Source organism: Falco naumanni, chromosome 11 (genome assembly GCF_017639655.2).
Source record: "Falco naumanni isolate bFalNau1 chromosome 11, bFalNau1.pat, whole genome shotgun sequence".
NCBI classification, from domain to species: Eukaryota; Metazoa; Chordata; class Aves; order Falconiformes; family Falconidae; genus Falco; species Falco naumanni.
Window position 1 is genome coordinate 23,093,343 of NC_054064.1, and position 16,741 is coordinate 23,110,083.

General features: G+C 45.2%; 1 protein-coding gene across 14 annotated transcripts in view; it reads left to right on the forward strand.

The window, feature by feature from the left end:
- Positions 1-16,741, forward strand: part of PTPRF (protein tyrosine phosphatase receptor type F) — a 391,845-nt gene that overhangs the window by 268,147 nt on the left and 106,957 nt on the right. For all 14 annotated transcript variants that reach the window (XM_040609901.1, XM_040609900.1, XM_040609907.1 and 11 more), the window contains one exon: positions 14,010-14,198. In XM_040609901.1, coding sequence (XP_040465835.1) covers positions 14,010-14,198 — 189 coding nt within the window. The remainder of the gene's footprint in view (positions 1-14,009; positions 14,199-16,741) is intronic.

Below are 16,741 nucleotides of genomic sequence, written 5' to 3' on the forward strand. Positions count from 1 at the left end.
TTGTTATCTATACCAGAAAATCTGGTTTAACCTGAACTGGGTTAAAGAAAGAGGCAGCAGCAGTGAAAGCACTTACTGTGACCGTGTGGCTCGAAGTGCAACACCTCCACGCTGACAACATGGGAAAGTATGCAGGACTGCTCAGCCACGGCCAGCCAGCCACCCCTGCACATACCTCTAGAGCAGGGTGGAGGTGCCACGTCCTGCAGCAGGGCTGGCTCCTTCACACACCCCAGGAAATGGAAGACACAGTCCCATCACCCTTATTGTTGTAAAGCTCTCAGCGTAAACATCTGGGGGTTTTAAGGGAAGGTGAGCCTTGAGAGTCCTGTAGGAACAACCTCTTGCAAAGCCAGGCTGTGTGTATCTTAACATCAAAACACCAAAACAGCATTGGCAGGAACACTTGTAGCCATGTGTATGTATATGTGAGGAAGGATGAGGAGGAAAGATGGTTCAAAGCAAGGGAGAGAAGCCAATTCATGCACTTAATTCCCTCATAATCGTTTTCTGAGACCTACAATTTCATGGTGCTTTAGTCACTGTCTGTTGAATGCTGCGTGCCAGTCCGTCAAGAATGAAACAAAACTTGTACAGGACAAGAGCATGACACCCCTGTTGAGAGCTATGACATCATAGCTATTCTCAATTCTGTTTTTCCTGAACTTTGATTTTATTGCATGAGAAGGTCCTGGGAAGTCCACGGTGGGTATCTTTCCCGCCCCTTTTTCTGTCATTTCCTGTTCAAAAAAGAAATAAGGAAACCTCAACAACTACTGTGGGGACTATTCCTCCCAACCACTAGTGCGTGGAGCTAGTGCAGGGATCTTTCTAAAAAAACTGGAATTACATTGCAGTGAAAAAACAGCAGATTGTCTTTAAAACTTCAAGGCCAACTATTCTTCATTTTCAAGAGGGGAAGAATCCTTTTAAAGCTTTCCTTAAATTAATTTTCCAGCATAGTGAAGCTGAATCTTGCCAAACCCAGGTATCCGTTTAGCTGTCTTGGTCTGTATCTGTTAGATCTAATTTGGGGGGGGGAAGGGTAGGGGCCATTTGAAGGAGAACACAACCTTCCATCTGGGAAGGAGGAGTCCCATGCCACTTGAGCTCTACAGCCCTCCTCGCGTGCCAGGGTAGAGGGATGGAGAAACCCACAATTTCTGTAGTGGTCATTTGATAAAATGAACCTTTGACTAAGAGCAAATATGTATAATGTTAGGGAATGCATTTTCCTTGAACGACAAAGGAATTTCAGCTGATCTTCTGCATTTGGTTTATATTAAGATGAGTACCACAAGAGCCAAGAGGTGCCATTTTTTTATCCACTTGGCCTTGATGTGGTTTCACTGCCAGCTTTCCATTTATCTGTTGCATGCTCTTTAATTCATGAGGGCCTGCACTGGGGATTTGTTTAAAGCCTTGGCTGAAATTGTCAGCCACTCCTTTTATTGCACAACTTTCTGAAAAGACGGGTGTTGTGGTAAAGCAGTAAATAGGATATTGAGCCTCTGCAACACTTGCTATCTGTAAAAAGAAGAGTATGTCCTCTGTTAAACTTTGATTGATTACATCATCCCAGCATTAAAAATCAGCACTTGTCTGGCAACAATGTCTTATTTGTGTTTGCATATAGCCATTGGCTTGCTACGGGCTTTCGCTGGGGGCCTTTCTACTTCATATAGTCTCTGAAAGACTATTAAGGTAACCAGGGTCTCCATCTAAAGTGATGTTGGAGCCAGTGCAATTAATGGATCTTCTAGAAAGTGATGGCTTAATATAAGACATAAAACTCGTGATAAAAGAATATTTCTGTCCCTGACTGGTCAACTCTTGCTGTGTTTTTCCCCTTTTTATAAAGTCACGTCTCCTCCAAGTAAATAAAGTTAGTTACCCAGTATCTAAAGATGTTATCTGTGATAAGAGTATTTTTAAAATTCTGAATGGAAAGCAGTGATTTGCTGTATCACTGATCTGTCTGGAGTTCAGGTTAAATTAAAGCCCTTCTTACAATTCTCAAGTGATTTCCATGCCTGCAGACCCTCTATGCTTGAGCTGGCTGCAATAGAACAAGTGCATTGAAACTTCACATTTATTGTTTCATTGAAAATAGAATTTCTCTGAGAAAAGGTACGTGAGGAACTTTCAGAGTCACAGAGGTACCTGGTGTCAATATGTGAATATATTCTTAAAGGTTATTTTCTTTTTGAATGCTATAAAGAAATAATGCCTTGGACTATAAATTTAACTGTTTTATTGTACTGGCCTTTACGGGAACTTGTTCTACGTACTAGTTTTGCTAAGTTCTTAAAAATATTTTTATATGATTTCTGAGCATTTGCTCAAAACAAAGGTCACTACAGTTAAGGAAATGGCAGATGGAACCACATGCATTAAGTATTTATTGACAGTGGCAGGAAAGGATGGTGGTGGAGAAAAGGCATAGGGTGAGGGAAGAGGCAATATGAAGAGGTGGAGAGAAGAGCAGGCTGTTGAGCACCAGGGCTAGTGCTTTTCAGCTTGTTTGCTGCAGAGGAGCCTTGTTTTTGTAAGAATCATGTTTGTCCTCCTTTCCCACACCCACACACTTTGATTGCTAGCTTTGGGATTCAGACTCTCACGGCACTACAGAGCCACTCCATCCCATAGCTTGGCAGTTTTGGAGGTTGCCTTCAAGTTTCACTTCAGTCTTTGAGATCAGAGAGCTGCAAGGTGTTTCAGGAGGGTATTCTTTGGGGGAAGAGGGAATCTTTGTTTTCCTTTTGAAGCACTGGCTGTTGTGAATACCAGAAGTAGAATATTTTTGAGTTTTTTCTAATGACTCTCTAGTTCGTCACCAGTACAACCTTAAGTTTGAATTTCCAAGCTAATCATAGAATCACTTGGGTTGGAAAAAACCTTTAAGATCATAGAGTCCCAACCATTAACCTGGCACTGCCAAGTCCACCACTAAACTATGTCCCTAGGCGCCACATCTACATGTCTTTTAAACACCTCCAGGGACGGTGACTCATGCACTTCCCTGGGCAGCCTCTTCCAATGCTTGACCACCCTTTCAGTGAAGAAATTTTTCCTAACATCCAATCTAACCTCCCCTGGTGCAACTTGAGGCCTTTTCCTCTTCTGCTAATGCTTGTTGTCTGGGAGAAGAGACCAACACCCACCTGGCTACAGCCTCCTCCTCTCCGGGATAAACAAGCCCAGTTCCATGAGCTGCTCCTCACAAGACTGGTGCTCCAGACCCTCCACCCGCTCCATTGCCCATCTCTGGACACGCTCCAGCACCTCAATGTCTGTCTTGCAGTGAGGGGCCCAAAACTGAACACAATGTTGAGGTGCAGCCTCACCAGTGCCGAGTACAGGGGGACGATCACTGCCCTGGTCCTACTGGCCACACTGTTTCTGATACAAGCCAGGATGCTGCTGGCCTTCTCGGCCACCTGGGCACGCTGCTGGTTCATGTTTAGCCGGCTGCTGACCACCACCTCCAGGTCCTTTCCCACCGTGCAGTTTCCAGCCACTCTTCCCCAGGCCTGTAGCGCTGGTGGGGCTGGTGTGACCCCAGTGCAGGACCCGGCACTTCTCCTTGTGGAACCTCATACAGTTGGCCTCGGCCCATCGGTCCGGCCTGTCCAGATCCCTCTGCAGAGCCTTCCTGCCCTCAAGCAGATCAACAGTCCTGCCCAGCCTGGTGTCATCTGCAAACTTACTGAGGGTGCAGTTGATCCCCTGGTCCAGATCGTCAATAAAGACATTAAACAGGACCAGCCCCAACCCTGAGCCCCGGGGAACACCACTTGGGACCAGCCACCAGCTGGATGTGACTCCATTCACCACCACCTTTGGGCTCGGCTGTGCAGCTGGTTTTTTATCCATCAAAGAGTACACCCATCTGAGCCACGAGCAGCCAGTTTCTCCAGGAGAATGCTGTAGGAAATGGTGTCAAAGGCTTTACTGAAGTCTAGGTAGAAAACATCCACAGTCTCTCTCATCCACTCAGCAGGTCACCTTGTCATAGAAGGAGATGAGGTTAGTCAAGCAGGACCTGGGCCTTTCATAAGCCCATGCTGATGGGGGTCTGATCACCTGGTTGTCCTGTACGTGCTACGTGATGGCACTCAAGATGGTCTCCTCTGTAATCTTCCTTGGCAGCAAGGTCAGACTGACAGTCCTGTAGTTCCCTGGATCCTCCTTCTGGTCCTTCTTGTAGATGGGCATCACATTGACCAGCCTCCAGTCTGCTGGGACCTCAAGAGGTTTTGGTTGGGGATTTTGGGGATGGTGAAAAACAAGAGGGAGTTCTTTCTCTCTTTCGTGTAATATCACAGTAATTATCCTTAAAACGTTAACAGCCTTTTTCATGCTCTTCCGTGTTGTCTGAGTACCTTCCTTTTTCAATAACTTAGATGCAAGGAAAGGCAGTGCTTTTTCTTTTCCATGTTGGAAGAATTGCTAGAAGAGAAGACTTTTTCAGGAGGGTATTTTTTCAAAACATACAACCTTTTCTCATCCATAATCTTAAAGTTTTTGCTTGAGAGTTGCTGGCCACTGTTGCTTTGACAGGCTGTGATGTTCCCCCTATGGCGGGAGGCGAAGCTGCTGGATTGGCAATGATGCAGACAGGCTGCAGGAGCTAAATAGAAATCAGATTTTATCACAATCTAGCCCTTTCAGTAGGAGTTAAGTGACCAAAAATCTTGCATTCTGGCCTGTGAAGTGGAAATGAACAGATTTAGTATTCCAGCTGAGCGGCAGTAGGAATGCTTCACTTTAATCTGAAACTCGATGTTAGAAAGCGTGGGAGAGCTCTGCTGTCAGATTAACTCAGTTCTCATGCATTTTTTCCTGCACTGAGCTGCAACCAAACATATGTGGATCAAAAGTCAAATGCTCCATTAATTTAACCACACGTTGGATTTAATGGCATATGGAAATACATTATTGATTGCACATCTTAAAAATGAAAATCTCTATGCTAATTGCATATCACATCAGTGCAGGTGAAGGAGTGTAGAAAATGCAGGACATTAATAAATGACTTAGAATACAAGTAAGAGCTGTTCCCATGCTTTTCTCTGAAAAGATTGAAGTTTTGGGTATGTTTTAGTGGGAGTGTGTTTATATATTCTGTCATGAGGAAACATGCAGTGGCAATAGTTATGTTGTATTTCTCAGTATGAAATATTAAGAAGAAACAATGGTTTGAAAACAGTTCTACAGGCAGTTACATTCAACAGTTCATACCAAAAAATGGCACAGTGCTCCCTGAAAGCACAGCACGGTGGTCTTCTACTGTTCCTTTACTACGGAGTCTTAATAGCTGGCTGCAAAACCTTTTTGTATTCATTGTGTTTAAAGAACTTTTGTGAGTTTTTTCAATGCGTACTTCCAGCTGATGAGGTTTTTTTGTAAGTAATAGTTGTTGAAAGAGCCTAGGCTTATTATTTATCAGCTGGTGGATATGACCCACAAAACTCTATTTTTACCTACTTGAAATTATGCTGTAATTTTGGGGAAGAAAATTTAAAAAAACGTATTTTTTTTTTCTTCACTGAATGAGTTAAAAAAGGGATGCTTGCTCAGGCAGAGAATCTTGTAGATATGATCTACTTTACTTGTGTGTAAGCTCTTCCTCACCCACATTCTCGACATTTTTTGCTGTAGTTTCTGCTGTGCTATACCTTGAACCCTGAAATTACTTTCAGTGCTGTACAATCTCAGCCCTTTTTAGTACTTCATTAACATGAGCAACTAGTTTCTCTGGTCTTTCAACAAAATGCTTGTTTTAATGTGTCTTTGAGTTGTCTGTGGACATTGCTCTACATTCATGACAGAACAGTGGGCTTGGATTTGGAGCAGGAGGTGTAGGGTGGTACTCACCTCTTAGGAGGCTTTGCATCACACTTCCCACCACTCTGAGGCTGTGCCATCAGCTTGGAGAGGCTCTGCCCTGTGGCACAGAGCTTGTTTAGCCTGAGCAGATGAACTTCCGCTATAATTTTCTTTCTCGGGTTTTTAACCTTTATTACATATATTGGGCCTCAGTCTTGGGAAGACTTGAGTTTAGGACCAAGACTGCAAATGTGACTGTCGTTGTGAGGAAGACAAAACGGAGAGGAAGAAGAGGTAGCCAGGGTGGCTGAAGTATGATGTGATGGTAGGGATTTGGTAAATGCAGTCTCAGACTGTTGCAATCTAATCTGATAAAGGTGTAAATAATTGTTTTCTTCCATCTTCAGCTTTCTTCCCATCTTCCAGGATGGGTTGAGGTCTCCTAGCTAACAGCAGGCTTGGCAGCTAACACATACTGAGCAAGTTGTTATTACTTAGGAACATCCCTAAACTGAGAACTGAAACAGCAGGTTGTACGTGCAGACCTTTAATTTGCCCAGGTCTGTGACTGAATACTTAATTCTGGTCTGCTCTGAGTCAGCTTCAGCAGCTGTTAATCATCTTGGTGTCACTTTCCATCAAGCACAGGTCACAAGCTGCTATCTGTGAAGGAGAGAGGAACTGCCTGATCACCACTGAAGCTGTAGCTAGACTCAGTCATCTCAGCAGATCTTGCAGTGTTTATGAAGACCCTGGATCAGAGGAGTGCAAGGCCATGGTAGTAGAAGTGCACTTTCTCCCCAGAGGGACCTTTTTCATGCCTTCCCTTGGGCGACGCTTAGAGGACTGCCATGCTGCAGAGTGACAGCTGTTGCCTCCATCAGTGTGTCTAGAGCTGTGGCCCTTGTCTGTGCCCCAGTCTGAATCCAGCCTGGATTAGCTACCCTGTGAGAAGCTTAGCAGTAGCTATGGCTTACCTCTGTGACTGTGTCTGGTGTATCATGGAGGACTTTGGTAGTGGCATGCTGCTGTGCTCCTCAAAGGGAAGGAGGATGTATTTCCTGATGGAAGGCTGGCTCTGCATCTGTGGCACCACCTTTTGCCCTGGCCAGTTCCTTGGGGCTGGTCAAGAGGCATTATGAGGCCTGAAGGAAGGTTGTTTGGATGGTAACAGCATCTCTTAAGGGCTAGGAGAAACAATTTGTGTAATCCCATTGGGATGCGGTGCCATATCAGGCCTGGAGAACTAAGGTTGCACCCAGGGTGGGAGGGAGCACTGGATGCCAGTGTACAGCAAATGCAGGGTGCTCAGCCTTGGGGAGGTGACACGTTGCTGCAGTGACCCAGCGACCGTGCATTACCTTACCATTGCACTTGTGGGAGCGTGGTGAGAAGCAGCACTGGGAATTGGCAGGAGCACAGGCTGAATCCATGTCAGAGCCAGCTGGGAGGTGCTGCTGTGTCTTGCCCCTGGGAACACCTGCCTCTCTGCAAAGCTATCCTGCTCCCCTCTGAGATAAACAGGTGCTTGGGAATGGCCAGCCACGCTACTGGGAAGGTATCAGTAGCTTGCAAATGGAGGTAATTGCTGTCAGCCATAAAAGGACAACGTTAGCTGCGCCCTTCTGGCACTTGAAGGGTAGCCCTGTCTCCATCGGGTGTTTTATGGACTCATAACCTCTACAGTAAGCAGGTCCTGTGAGCTCCCACACCATGAGCCCCTGGGGCAGGAATCTGCCTGACGGTTTATCCTCTTCTGCCGTGTCTAGTCTCGTATTTTCTTGAATTTTCCTTACAGTACTTTCTTTGTTTTGAACTGACTCAGATTCTTTCTTTTGTGAACTGTTTTGCTGCTGCTGTGATCTTCCTAAGAGATAGCAAATACTTTGTTTACTGTAAGCTCTTGTGCAGTAATTCATGTGGTTACACCATGACACAGAGAAGTCCTTCTGGAGCTTGTTTCCACACCCACCCATTCATCTGCGCCCTTCTCCCCCATTTTCAGCAGGCAGCTTCAGCATGTCACGTTGGCGTGATGTCATACAAAACTGGCAGATTTGTCATTAAAAGCCTTGTCATCAATAGATGACTGTTTGTATTTTCTGCCTGCCTGAAACAGTTTTATACTTAACTAACCCAGTAATTAAGACTTTGCTGCCTTTGAAACAGGTTGGTTTCACTGCCCCACCTTTTCCTTAGGCAACTACAAGGTGGTGCCAGTGTTGACGGGGCATTCATTAGCCTGCATGAGACTTGGCTCCAGCAGTGAGCACGCACAAATGCGCTCCTCCCACTGCTCCCCACATGGGTGGTAGCCCAACACCAGGCAGCCTTTGGAGACCACAAATTTAGATAGTATTTTTGGTTCACCTCTTAGGGGGCTTTTGTAAGAAGGGGGATGCAGGAAGAGAGCGTCGCCTCAAAATGGCTGATAAAATGCTCTTTGTGCAGCTTCAGTTGAACCTGAACAGAGTGGTGTCAGGGTTTTCTTATCATGTAAAATGATGCCATTCTTCTAGGCCGCGGGATTGCTCGACTGCTTTTGATTGTCTTGCAGTAATTGAATAGCCGCCTGTGTAACCTGTACTGAAGGAATTAGGGCTGTTTATTCAGCAAACAGATGTCCTGGATTGTGATGTGCTTACGATCTTACTGGTTTGCATCTTTCATTAGTTAATATTGCCAACTACCCAGGCTATCATCCTTGCAGTGGTAATTTTGTACTTGCTAATGCGTTTCAGTGTCTCAAAGGGAGATTTGGAAGCTTGCAGAATTTGTAAAGTAATTCCGTTGATCCATCAAATATGAGTCTGTCAGTACGCAAGGGTTACCCCCGCAACATCCTACATTATATGGCATCAGGCTGCTGCCTCTTACCAGGAGTGGTTCAGCCCTGGTGACTGGAGCTGGGTGAGATCCCAGTCTGCCTCACCGAATGGGTAGGGAACATGCGAAATAGCTTGTGATGCGTGCATCCTGCTCCTGTGCAATGCTGACCGCAGTCAAGTGCATTTATCAGAGAGATCTCTGCCCTCAACCCATTTTCTGGCTTTGTCCCTAGCACCACATGCTCCTGAGTGGCTTCAGATAGCTGGCAGAATTGAAAACAAAGCAGCTTTGTGTTTTAGTCATCCCCACCAAGCCCCTAAAATTGATGCTGGGCTGGAAATTCCTCAGCTGATGCAGGCTGGCAGGAGCCAGTGGCCCAGATAAGCTGTTTGCAGCCCTGTGTGGGGATAAGGCCCAATACCTCACTTGAAATGAGTTGAGAACACACCTTCTAGTGGGGCAGTGGTTTTGATAGGTTATTGTAAGAGATTAAAGCTCACAACTGTAGCTGTAGTATATAGAGAAGCTACTTTTTGCTATTTCCAAGTCGTATTTGGTATTTTTTTTCCTCTCCCTCAGCAATCTGAACAATTGGACTCATAATACTAAGCAGCCCTGGCTTTTATAGGAGGAGGAGTATGACAAATAACTCCCATAAACGTGTTTACAGTTTGCACTATCATTTCTAAAATACTGTTTCCTGCATTGACATAGGAAATTCACAGTGGTAGGGGGAAGGTTTTATGGGTGCCAAGTCATGATATGACCCCCAAAGCACAACCATATGGCTGCAAGACCAGTGAGTGTTATATGGCATTTGCGCTAGTAGGAACGTGATACCCAGCCCCTCCAACTTGTCTGTTCTGTGAGAGATTACAAGTTTTGAGCAAAATCCTGGGGGTAATCGTGCAGGATTCAGCCATCAACAGCTGTGCTCACCAGAGACTCCTCTGCAGGCCTTTTCTGTGAGCAGCTGTTACCCACATACTGTTCCATGCTGGGGCTGATCCGTGCTTCTCATAAGATATAAAATGGAATTGCCTCTGTGTCCCTTATCATCACTTGATATTTGGAGTGATGCAGAAAATAAGGACACCCCAAGGGGTACGTGTCTCACAGCAGCATCCTCAAGAAAGGTAGTTTTCTGGGGAGCTGGTGAATGAGCCACATAATTGCAGCTGCTCTAAAGGAGGTCTCAGCTCCAGTTTGGGGCAGTGGGAAAGGTTTCTTACCTTAGCTTTTCTCTTAAAGATGGGAAATGTGTGGCACAAAAGAAATGTAAGAGAACAGGGTTTAGATTTCTGTCACCTCAGAAAGGAGATTAGCAAAGGGAGTTGTCAAGTAAGCGTGAGAGATCCTCTGCACATGCTGTCATGCTAGATGGCAGAGGGGCATTCCTGGCTTCTTGGTGACTGCTGCTAGCAAGACCTCAGCCTGGTCATGGATTTTCCAAGTTTCAGTTTGTAACTGCAAAACATACTCCTTTTTTTCTCTCTTGCTGTTTCCCACTCCTTTCCTCCTGCTTCTCTCTTCTCTTCCTGCTTTCTGTCATTCCTGCTTCTGCTACTGTAGTCCATGGAGGAAATGAGAGCTTTCAATGCTCCCAAAAAATCCTGGTTGTGCCTCGATTTTACTTGTTCTAACCTAATGCCTACCTGAAGCATACCCCTTCTGAAAGCATCTGAAACCCAGAAAGAGAAACTGGTTTAGATAGTCTGTGCTTGAAAGCAGATTCAGAGCTTGTTTTAATGTGTATTAAAAGCACTCTAGCTGTCCTTGAATAAAACCAAGTGCTGACAAACTCATTGTCTAAAATAAGGGTAGCCACATATTGGCATGAATAGGAGGATAGCTATTACTGCCGAGCTCTGTATGCGGACAAGTTAGTACAGCTAGCAAGGGCTGAAAGGAGCTGAGGCATGACTGAGCCTCATAATTAGACCTAGATTAGACTTTTGCCGGAGGGGAAGGCAAGGCAAGAACAGCTCTGAACTCCTATCGTTGCCTGTAGTGTTTGAACACAGAGACATCCCTCGCCATCCCAGTGAAATCAGCAACGCCAAGCCGGGCTGGAACAAAGCCCCGTTATCTCTACAAGAGTGTTGCTGACAGGGCAGGCATGGGCTTGTGCTGGGCTGTGCTCTGCGGTGTGACCAGCTCAGGTTTACTCCTCAGCCACTCTTCTCCAGGAGGGTTCAGAGGGCTGCCAGAGGCACACAGTACAGAGGAGACCTCGCATAGTAGAGGTCCCCCATTTTGTGATGGTACAGGCACCTGAGACCCTTGGACCATCTCTGGAGAAGGTCCTCATCCTCCCCTTGAGCTTGAGCCCCAGACACTGTGACCTAGGCCCAGTGCAGGTCCCCTGGAGCTACCCTAGAACTAACAGCAGGTGAGCCCTGGCCTCTGGGTGTCTGTGGTGCCATTAGAGACCGGCTGTTAGATTGCTCCTGGCATCTCCTCACACAGTGATGCGGCCTGAGACTGCAGCCTCCTGGAATCACGCTGCTGCTCTACGTTTGATTGACAAGTGATCAAACAAGTCCCTGCTGCCTGTGCATTTTTGTAGACCCAGACATGCCAGCGTGGTGTGGCCATAGCAGATGACAGGCAGGTTTCTGTCTCCAGGCTTGCACGGGAGCTGGGCTGTACCAGTGCTAGCCTGGGGATCCTGCTGTGGCTCTGACTACACCAAGTGCACCACTTCTCTACTACTGTCATTTGCCACAGTAGTTTTGGGGCTTGTGTGCAGTTAAGAGGAAAAAGTGTGTGCCACGTGAGCCTTGCATGCCTGCCTGTGTCTGTCTGTGTCCAGCTTGGCATGGGGGCTGGGGGCTGAGGGCCATCAAGTAGTGGTTGCCTCTGCCCTCTGTCCACATGTTGAGTGCCCGGCATTCCCATCTGGGCTTGCAGGGGATGCATGGTATGGGAGCAGCGCTGTACATCTCTTTGGAGTCCAGAAGAGACTTGATCTAAGATTTCTGGTATGACAGAAGTAGCTTTGCTGCTGGGTCTTTGTAATCAGCATCTCTCTGTTGTACCCAGTGAAGTTAAAGTTAGATCATGTAATTTCTGCTGGTCTGTGGCTCATTGCAAACTGCTAATTTTGATCAGTCACCTCCAGTGCAGCAGGCTGGTCGTGTACCTGTGGACCCAGCCCCTGTGAAAGATTTTCTGATCTTTCTTGGGGTTTGTGGGCAAAGGATCATTGCAGATGGGAAGAGATTTCTTGCCCAAATGCTGTTTTCAGGTTTGCTTTTAGTGTGTGCTAAGCCTCCACGCAGACTTTGGATGAAGTTAACCGGGCATACTCGGCTCAGTGTACTCTTTGTAAAATCTTGAACAAACCAGAAAAGATTGTACATGGTAATCATGGTGATTAGATTAGATCACTTCAGGTTTTCAGCCTCCCCAGAGTAAATATCTGCTTTCAGTACCGTAAATAGCAAGGTGATGCACTTTAGGCAAACTTGGCCTCAATCCAAGGGAACGTCATTGTTCACTGCTTTGTCTATGTATCTTCCTTTGCTTTTCAGTCTATAGCATGCTGTACTTCGGTGTGTACCCTTCTTTTGTTTCTTTTCAGCCATGTAGGAGTACGCATTGTGGTTGCTCAGTATTGAGTGCTTCTGTTGCTTGTTATTGAATGCTAGCTCTGGTGTCATTCCAGTTAAGCTCTATGTACCTTTTGTCTTTGAAAATCAATGGAGAGTAAATTAAAAAAGAACTAGTTTTCATGGTGCCTTTCATTTAAAAAAAAATAATTTCATTTATGTTTGCTCATGATGAGAGAGGTTTCTAGGGAGGCCAGTCTGGGAGATAGAAGTGTGGTTTGTGCTTTTAATAAGCATCAGGAACCATTTTTTTCCCCTTAGAAAACCCTGGATGCTTCATAGTCGCTCTCATCTAAAAAGAAAAACAATATTCCAGGGCATTGTTTTGTTTACAGGAGATGTTGCCTTGTGCTACAGAGTCTTGATTTGCGAGCAAGTCAAGAGTCTTGGGGATTCTCCAGAGATCTTGGAGGGGAATATGTAAGATTAGCCACCACAGGCCGTGTTTGTGCTGCAGGTGTGGCAGTACAGGTAGAAGGAAGCACCTGAGGTGGCCTATTACCAGTACCTTCCTGTCAGAATTGAGGGGTACAGCTCCAGATGTGTGGTGATAGCAGGAAAAATCGGACTGCAGCAAGTTCAGACTCCTCTGGGACTTGAGAAGATGCTGAGGTCTTGTTTGTTTAAACACTGCAGTGAGCTCAGAGCCTTGTAGAATTGGATTTGCCACAGAAGGAGGTTTGCTTAAGTTCCCTCAAAACAGGGGGGAAAAGAAACATACTAGAAATAATTGAGTTTCTGGTGTTTTAAAAGCTTCTTAATGTTCTTCAAGTTCTTTTTTTCTGCGTAAGTATGTCCTTTTGATTGCAGTTCAGGCTTAGCAGAGTACAGTACATCTTGCCACAGAATGAGTAAATGAGCCCTGTTCTGCAGCTGCTATTGAATGACGATGTTGGAGCATGCCTTGTCTTTTATCAGTGAATTCCTGATGCCTAATGTATTCCACCCAGCCTACCTGAGCCTCCTCTGCAGCAGCAAACCCAATTAACTATTTTCATACCTGCTGTATGAATGGTTTCAGCAGTTATGGGGGTGCTTTGTTTTATAGTGTTTCAGTAAGACGTACAGAGTGTGCGCTGGCCATTTCTTGCACACCTCTGTTGCTCTCTGCAGCCCAGAAGATGCACCAGGAGCATGCCACAACACAGTCTGGTGGGGCAGCTCATGAGCAGAGTGTGGCTCATTAGCTTTACTTTCATTAATTTCTAAAAGCCTTCTGAATCAGATCTGGGGGCATGAAGAAGAGATTTACAGGCTATCCTACCAGTGTGACAGAATGTTCCTAGTCAAAAAAAGAGAAAATGGGCCTCTCTGGACCATTCTAAAGGGTTTTATTGTTTAGCTGTTGTTTTTCAAGATGCCTCAAGCTATTTGGCTTTGTGTTTGTCTGTTATCTTCAACTCAGTCCTCCCACAAAAAGGCAAATACCTGCTTTTACTGAATTATTAACAACAATAGATGGAGCTTACGTATCAATGAAAATTATGGACGTTTCCCAAGGCAATTGATTTAAATGGAGTTAAATTTAGTGGAAGCTTCTATTGGTGTAATGAATGCTCATTATAGAGCCTAATGTGCTTTAAGGGCTTGAAAAGCTTCTCAGTAGGGAAGTCAGGCTGCTGTTTTCCAACAGAGGCACAGATGCTCTACCATGGCACTGCTGTCACTACAACCATATCCCATTGCTACACCCAAACATTTCTCTCTAACCTTGTGTGTTTTTTCCTCTTGCAGAAGACCACCTCCCAGCTGGCTTCCCGACCATTGACATGGGCCCGCAGCTGAAGGTGGTGGAAAAGGCCCGCACAGCCACAATGCTCTGTGCTGCCAGCGGTAACCCTGATCCTGAAATCTCCTGGTTCAAGGATTTCCTGCCTGTCGACACCGCAACTAGCAATGGGCGAATCAAGCAGCTCCGCTCGGGTAAGGTAGCAAAGCAAGTAAGCCTTCCCTACCTCCTCACTCTTCCTCCCATTTCTCTTTAATTGCTGCTATTGTTTTTTCCCTTGAAATGCTGAAATGCAATTCTAAACTCAGATGTCAATTTGATTTGAGCTTGTTTCTTTTACAATATAAAAACAGTTTTTGGAGCTGATCCTCTCTGGCAGGATATCGAGACATTAGAGTGGACATGCCTTTTGGAACATCACGTGGATTCCTTCTTCAGTAGACCATCTTGACATAGCCCCCAATCCTTCCTTGGTAGGCTCAGACATTTCACTACCAACTCAACAGGTCTCAGATATTTTTGATAGGAGCACAGTGCAAATCAGGACAACGAGATACTGGTTGAGATTTTACAATAAGTGGTCACGTACTACTTCACTCCTTACATAGACTCTGCAAGACAGTGCTCTGCTTTCTATTGAGATCTTTATCACTCTTGCTGTGTGGCACTACAAGAATAAAGAAAAATCCAAGAAGCACCAGTTCTATGGATTTCAAAGGAAAGTGGACACAGTTTTGCAATATACCATTTCTTTTTGATTTTTTTGTTTGATAAGCCAAATACTAGCTTTTTGAAATACAGGCGGTTAGTTCTTGTGGGTGGCTAAGAATGCACTCATTTTAGCAAGCAGCTCTTGTTTTTCTGCTGCACTGTTCGGTCTCCTGAGACTGTAAGGCCCATTAGAGAATTAAAGAAAGTAAAACGTTGCTTTATTCACTGATGAAGTGCAGCTCCCCAGCGTGAATTCAGTGGCTATTTAACAATGCACAGCAGCTTTAGTCTGGGGGGAAAAGCCCACAGTACCCTACATAAAGTACAGAAGGGAACAGATCTGAACAACTTCACTCTAGAAGGGTCTCACACTTAAATAAGAGGCTGACTGCCTTGCCTGGCCACAATGTATCTCTCAGCACTCAAAAGCCATTTGTTATGAGTGCTGCTGCCAGGACAACACCATCTTCCTCCTAGCAAGGTGAACATCTTGACATATTTCCCCATAGTAGGAGCCCTCTGCATAAATCTGGTGATGCTTGGGTGATAAGAAGTAGGCTTCTGCTTGGGGGAGTGGGTAATGAGACATCACTCTCATCAAAAATAGAACCCAGCCTGACACTCCTGATCCCACCTTGATGTAGCACTGAGCGCTAATTATACTAATGCATTTATAGCTTATGAAATTTCCCAGTGACCTTTAGCTTATCTCCCCCACAACATGGTTTAATCTTGATCTGTTTGTGCTGAAAGAAAATATCACGCTTGTTAATTATTCTGAGAAGCTTTAGGAAGCAGCAGTAGGAAAGTGCACATGGATGTGTTTCACTTCATAGCTGACTGAATCGGCATCAGAAATTGCCATAAATGAGCAGCAAGGCAGCTCCTGATGCACTTGCTGTATGTTCTCCAGCTTCCTTCTCACAGGCACTTGGCTGCCTCTCTACCAGCTGCTTCACAAGTTTAGTGAGATAGAAAGTTTAAAAACAAATAGTAAACCCTGTCACTGTGTCCAAGTTTTGCTTCCTATTCGCTGTTCTTGATCAACATCTCAATTGAATATTTCACCTGGGATTCAAACTCCAGAGCTGGCTGCCTGCTGAAGACGCGGTAATTACCAAGGGAGGTGTCTGTCAAGGGAACCTTTTAGAAATCAATGAGCAGCGCACACCTCCTCAGACTCACAAAAGAAACTGATTAGCTCTCTAATGTAGTAAGGGAGGTTTCCACAGTTCAATGCAAGAGACTTCCAAATATGAGTGAAGCTTTATCTTCAGGGACCTGGTGATATGATGCCAAGATTCACCAAGGCTCTGCTCTACCCTGGCATAAGCAGGGAGCAAGAAGTTTACCACTTCTCATGGGCCAGAGATCCAACCCCTGCTTGTACTTGTGGCTTTTCCCTATACTTCTAGTTGAAGTAAAGTAGGGCCTGTACTTCGAAGTGTCTGAGTCCTGCTTACTGACTGCAGTCACCCTCTGTGATGGGTTGGGCAGCGTCTGATTCATTCTGCAAGGTGCTAATTGAGCTCTCCAGCAGTACACCGTAGTGGGGCAGAGTTGTTTTTCAAAGAAAAGAGTATTTAAATAGATACCTCATTATATGGGAGAGTTTAATAGTTTGCAAAGTCTCTGCTCCATTAAGATCATATCTTACAGCCAGCCTGGCATATCTGCATGAATGTCAGTTTATACTATCTCAGTCTAAATATATGCTCATTTAATTTCATTTAATTAAAACCCAATAAAAGCTAGACAGATGTAATATAGTTAAAATAGCTACAGCATGGTGTGAGCCCAGTATTGCATATATAGTGTCCGACCTTCAATGAGTACATATAATATCATTATTCAGATATACTAAATATAGGTCATAAGGGTCAAAGCAGCTTCGGAGTCTGACTTAAAGAGTCGGTTGAGGGATGATTTCAGACTCCTAGTGTGGAATAAATAGTTAGAGGTTAAGAAGCAGCATGTTTGGGAAAGGTGCTCTCTTCTGACACTCACAGTTATGTGGGCTGGCGGT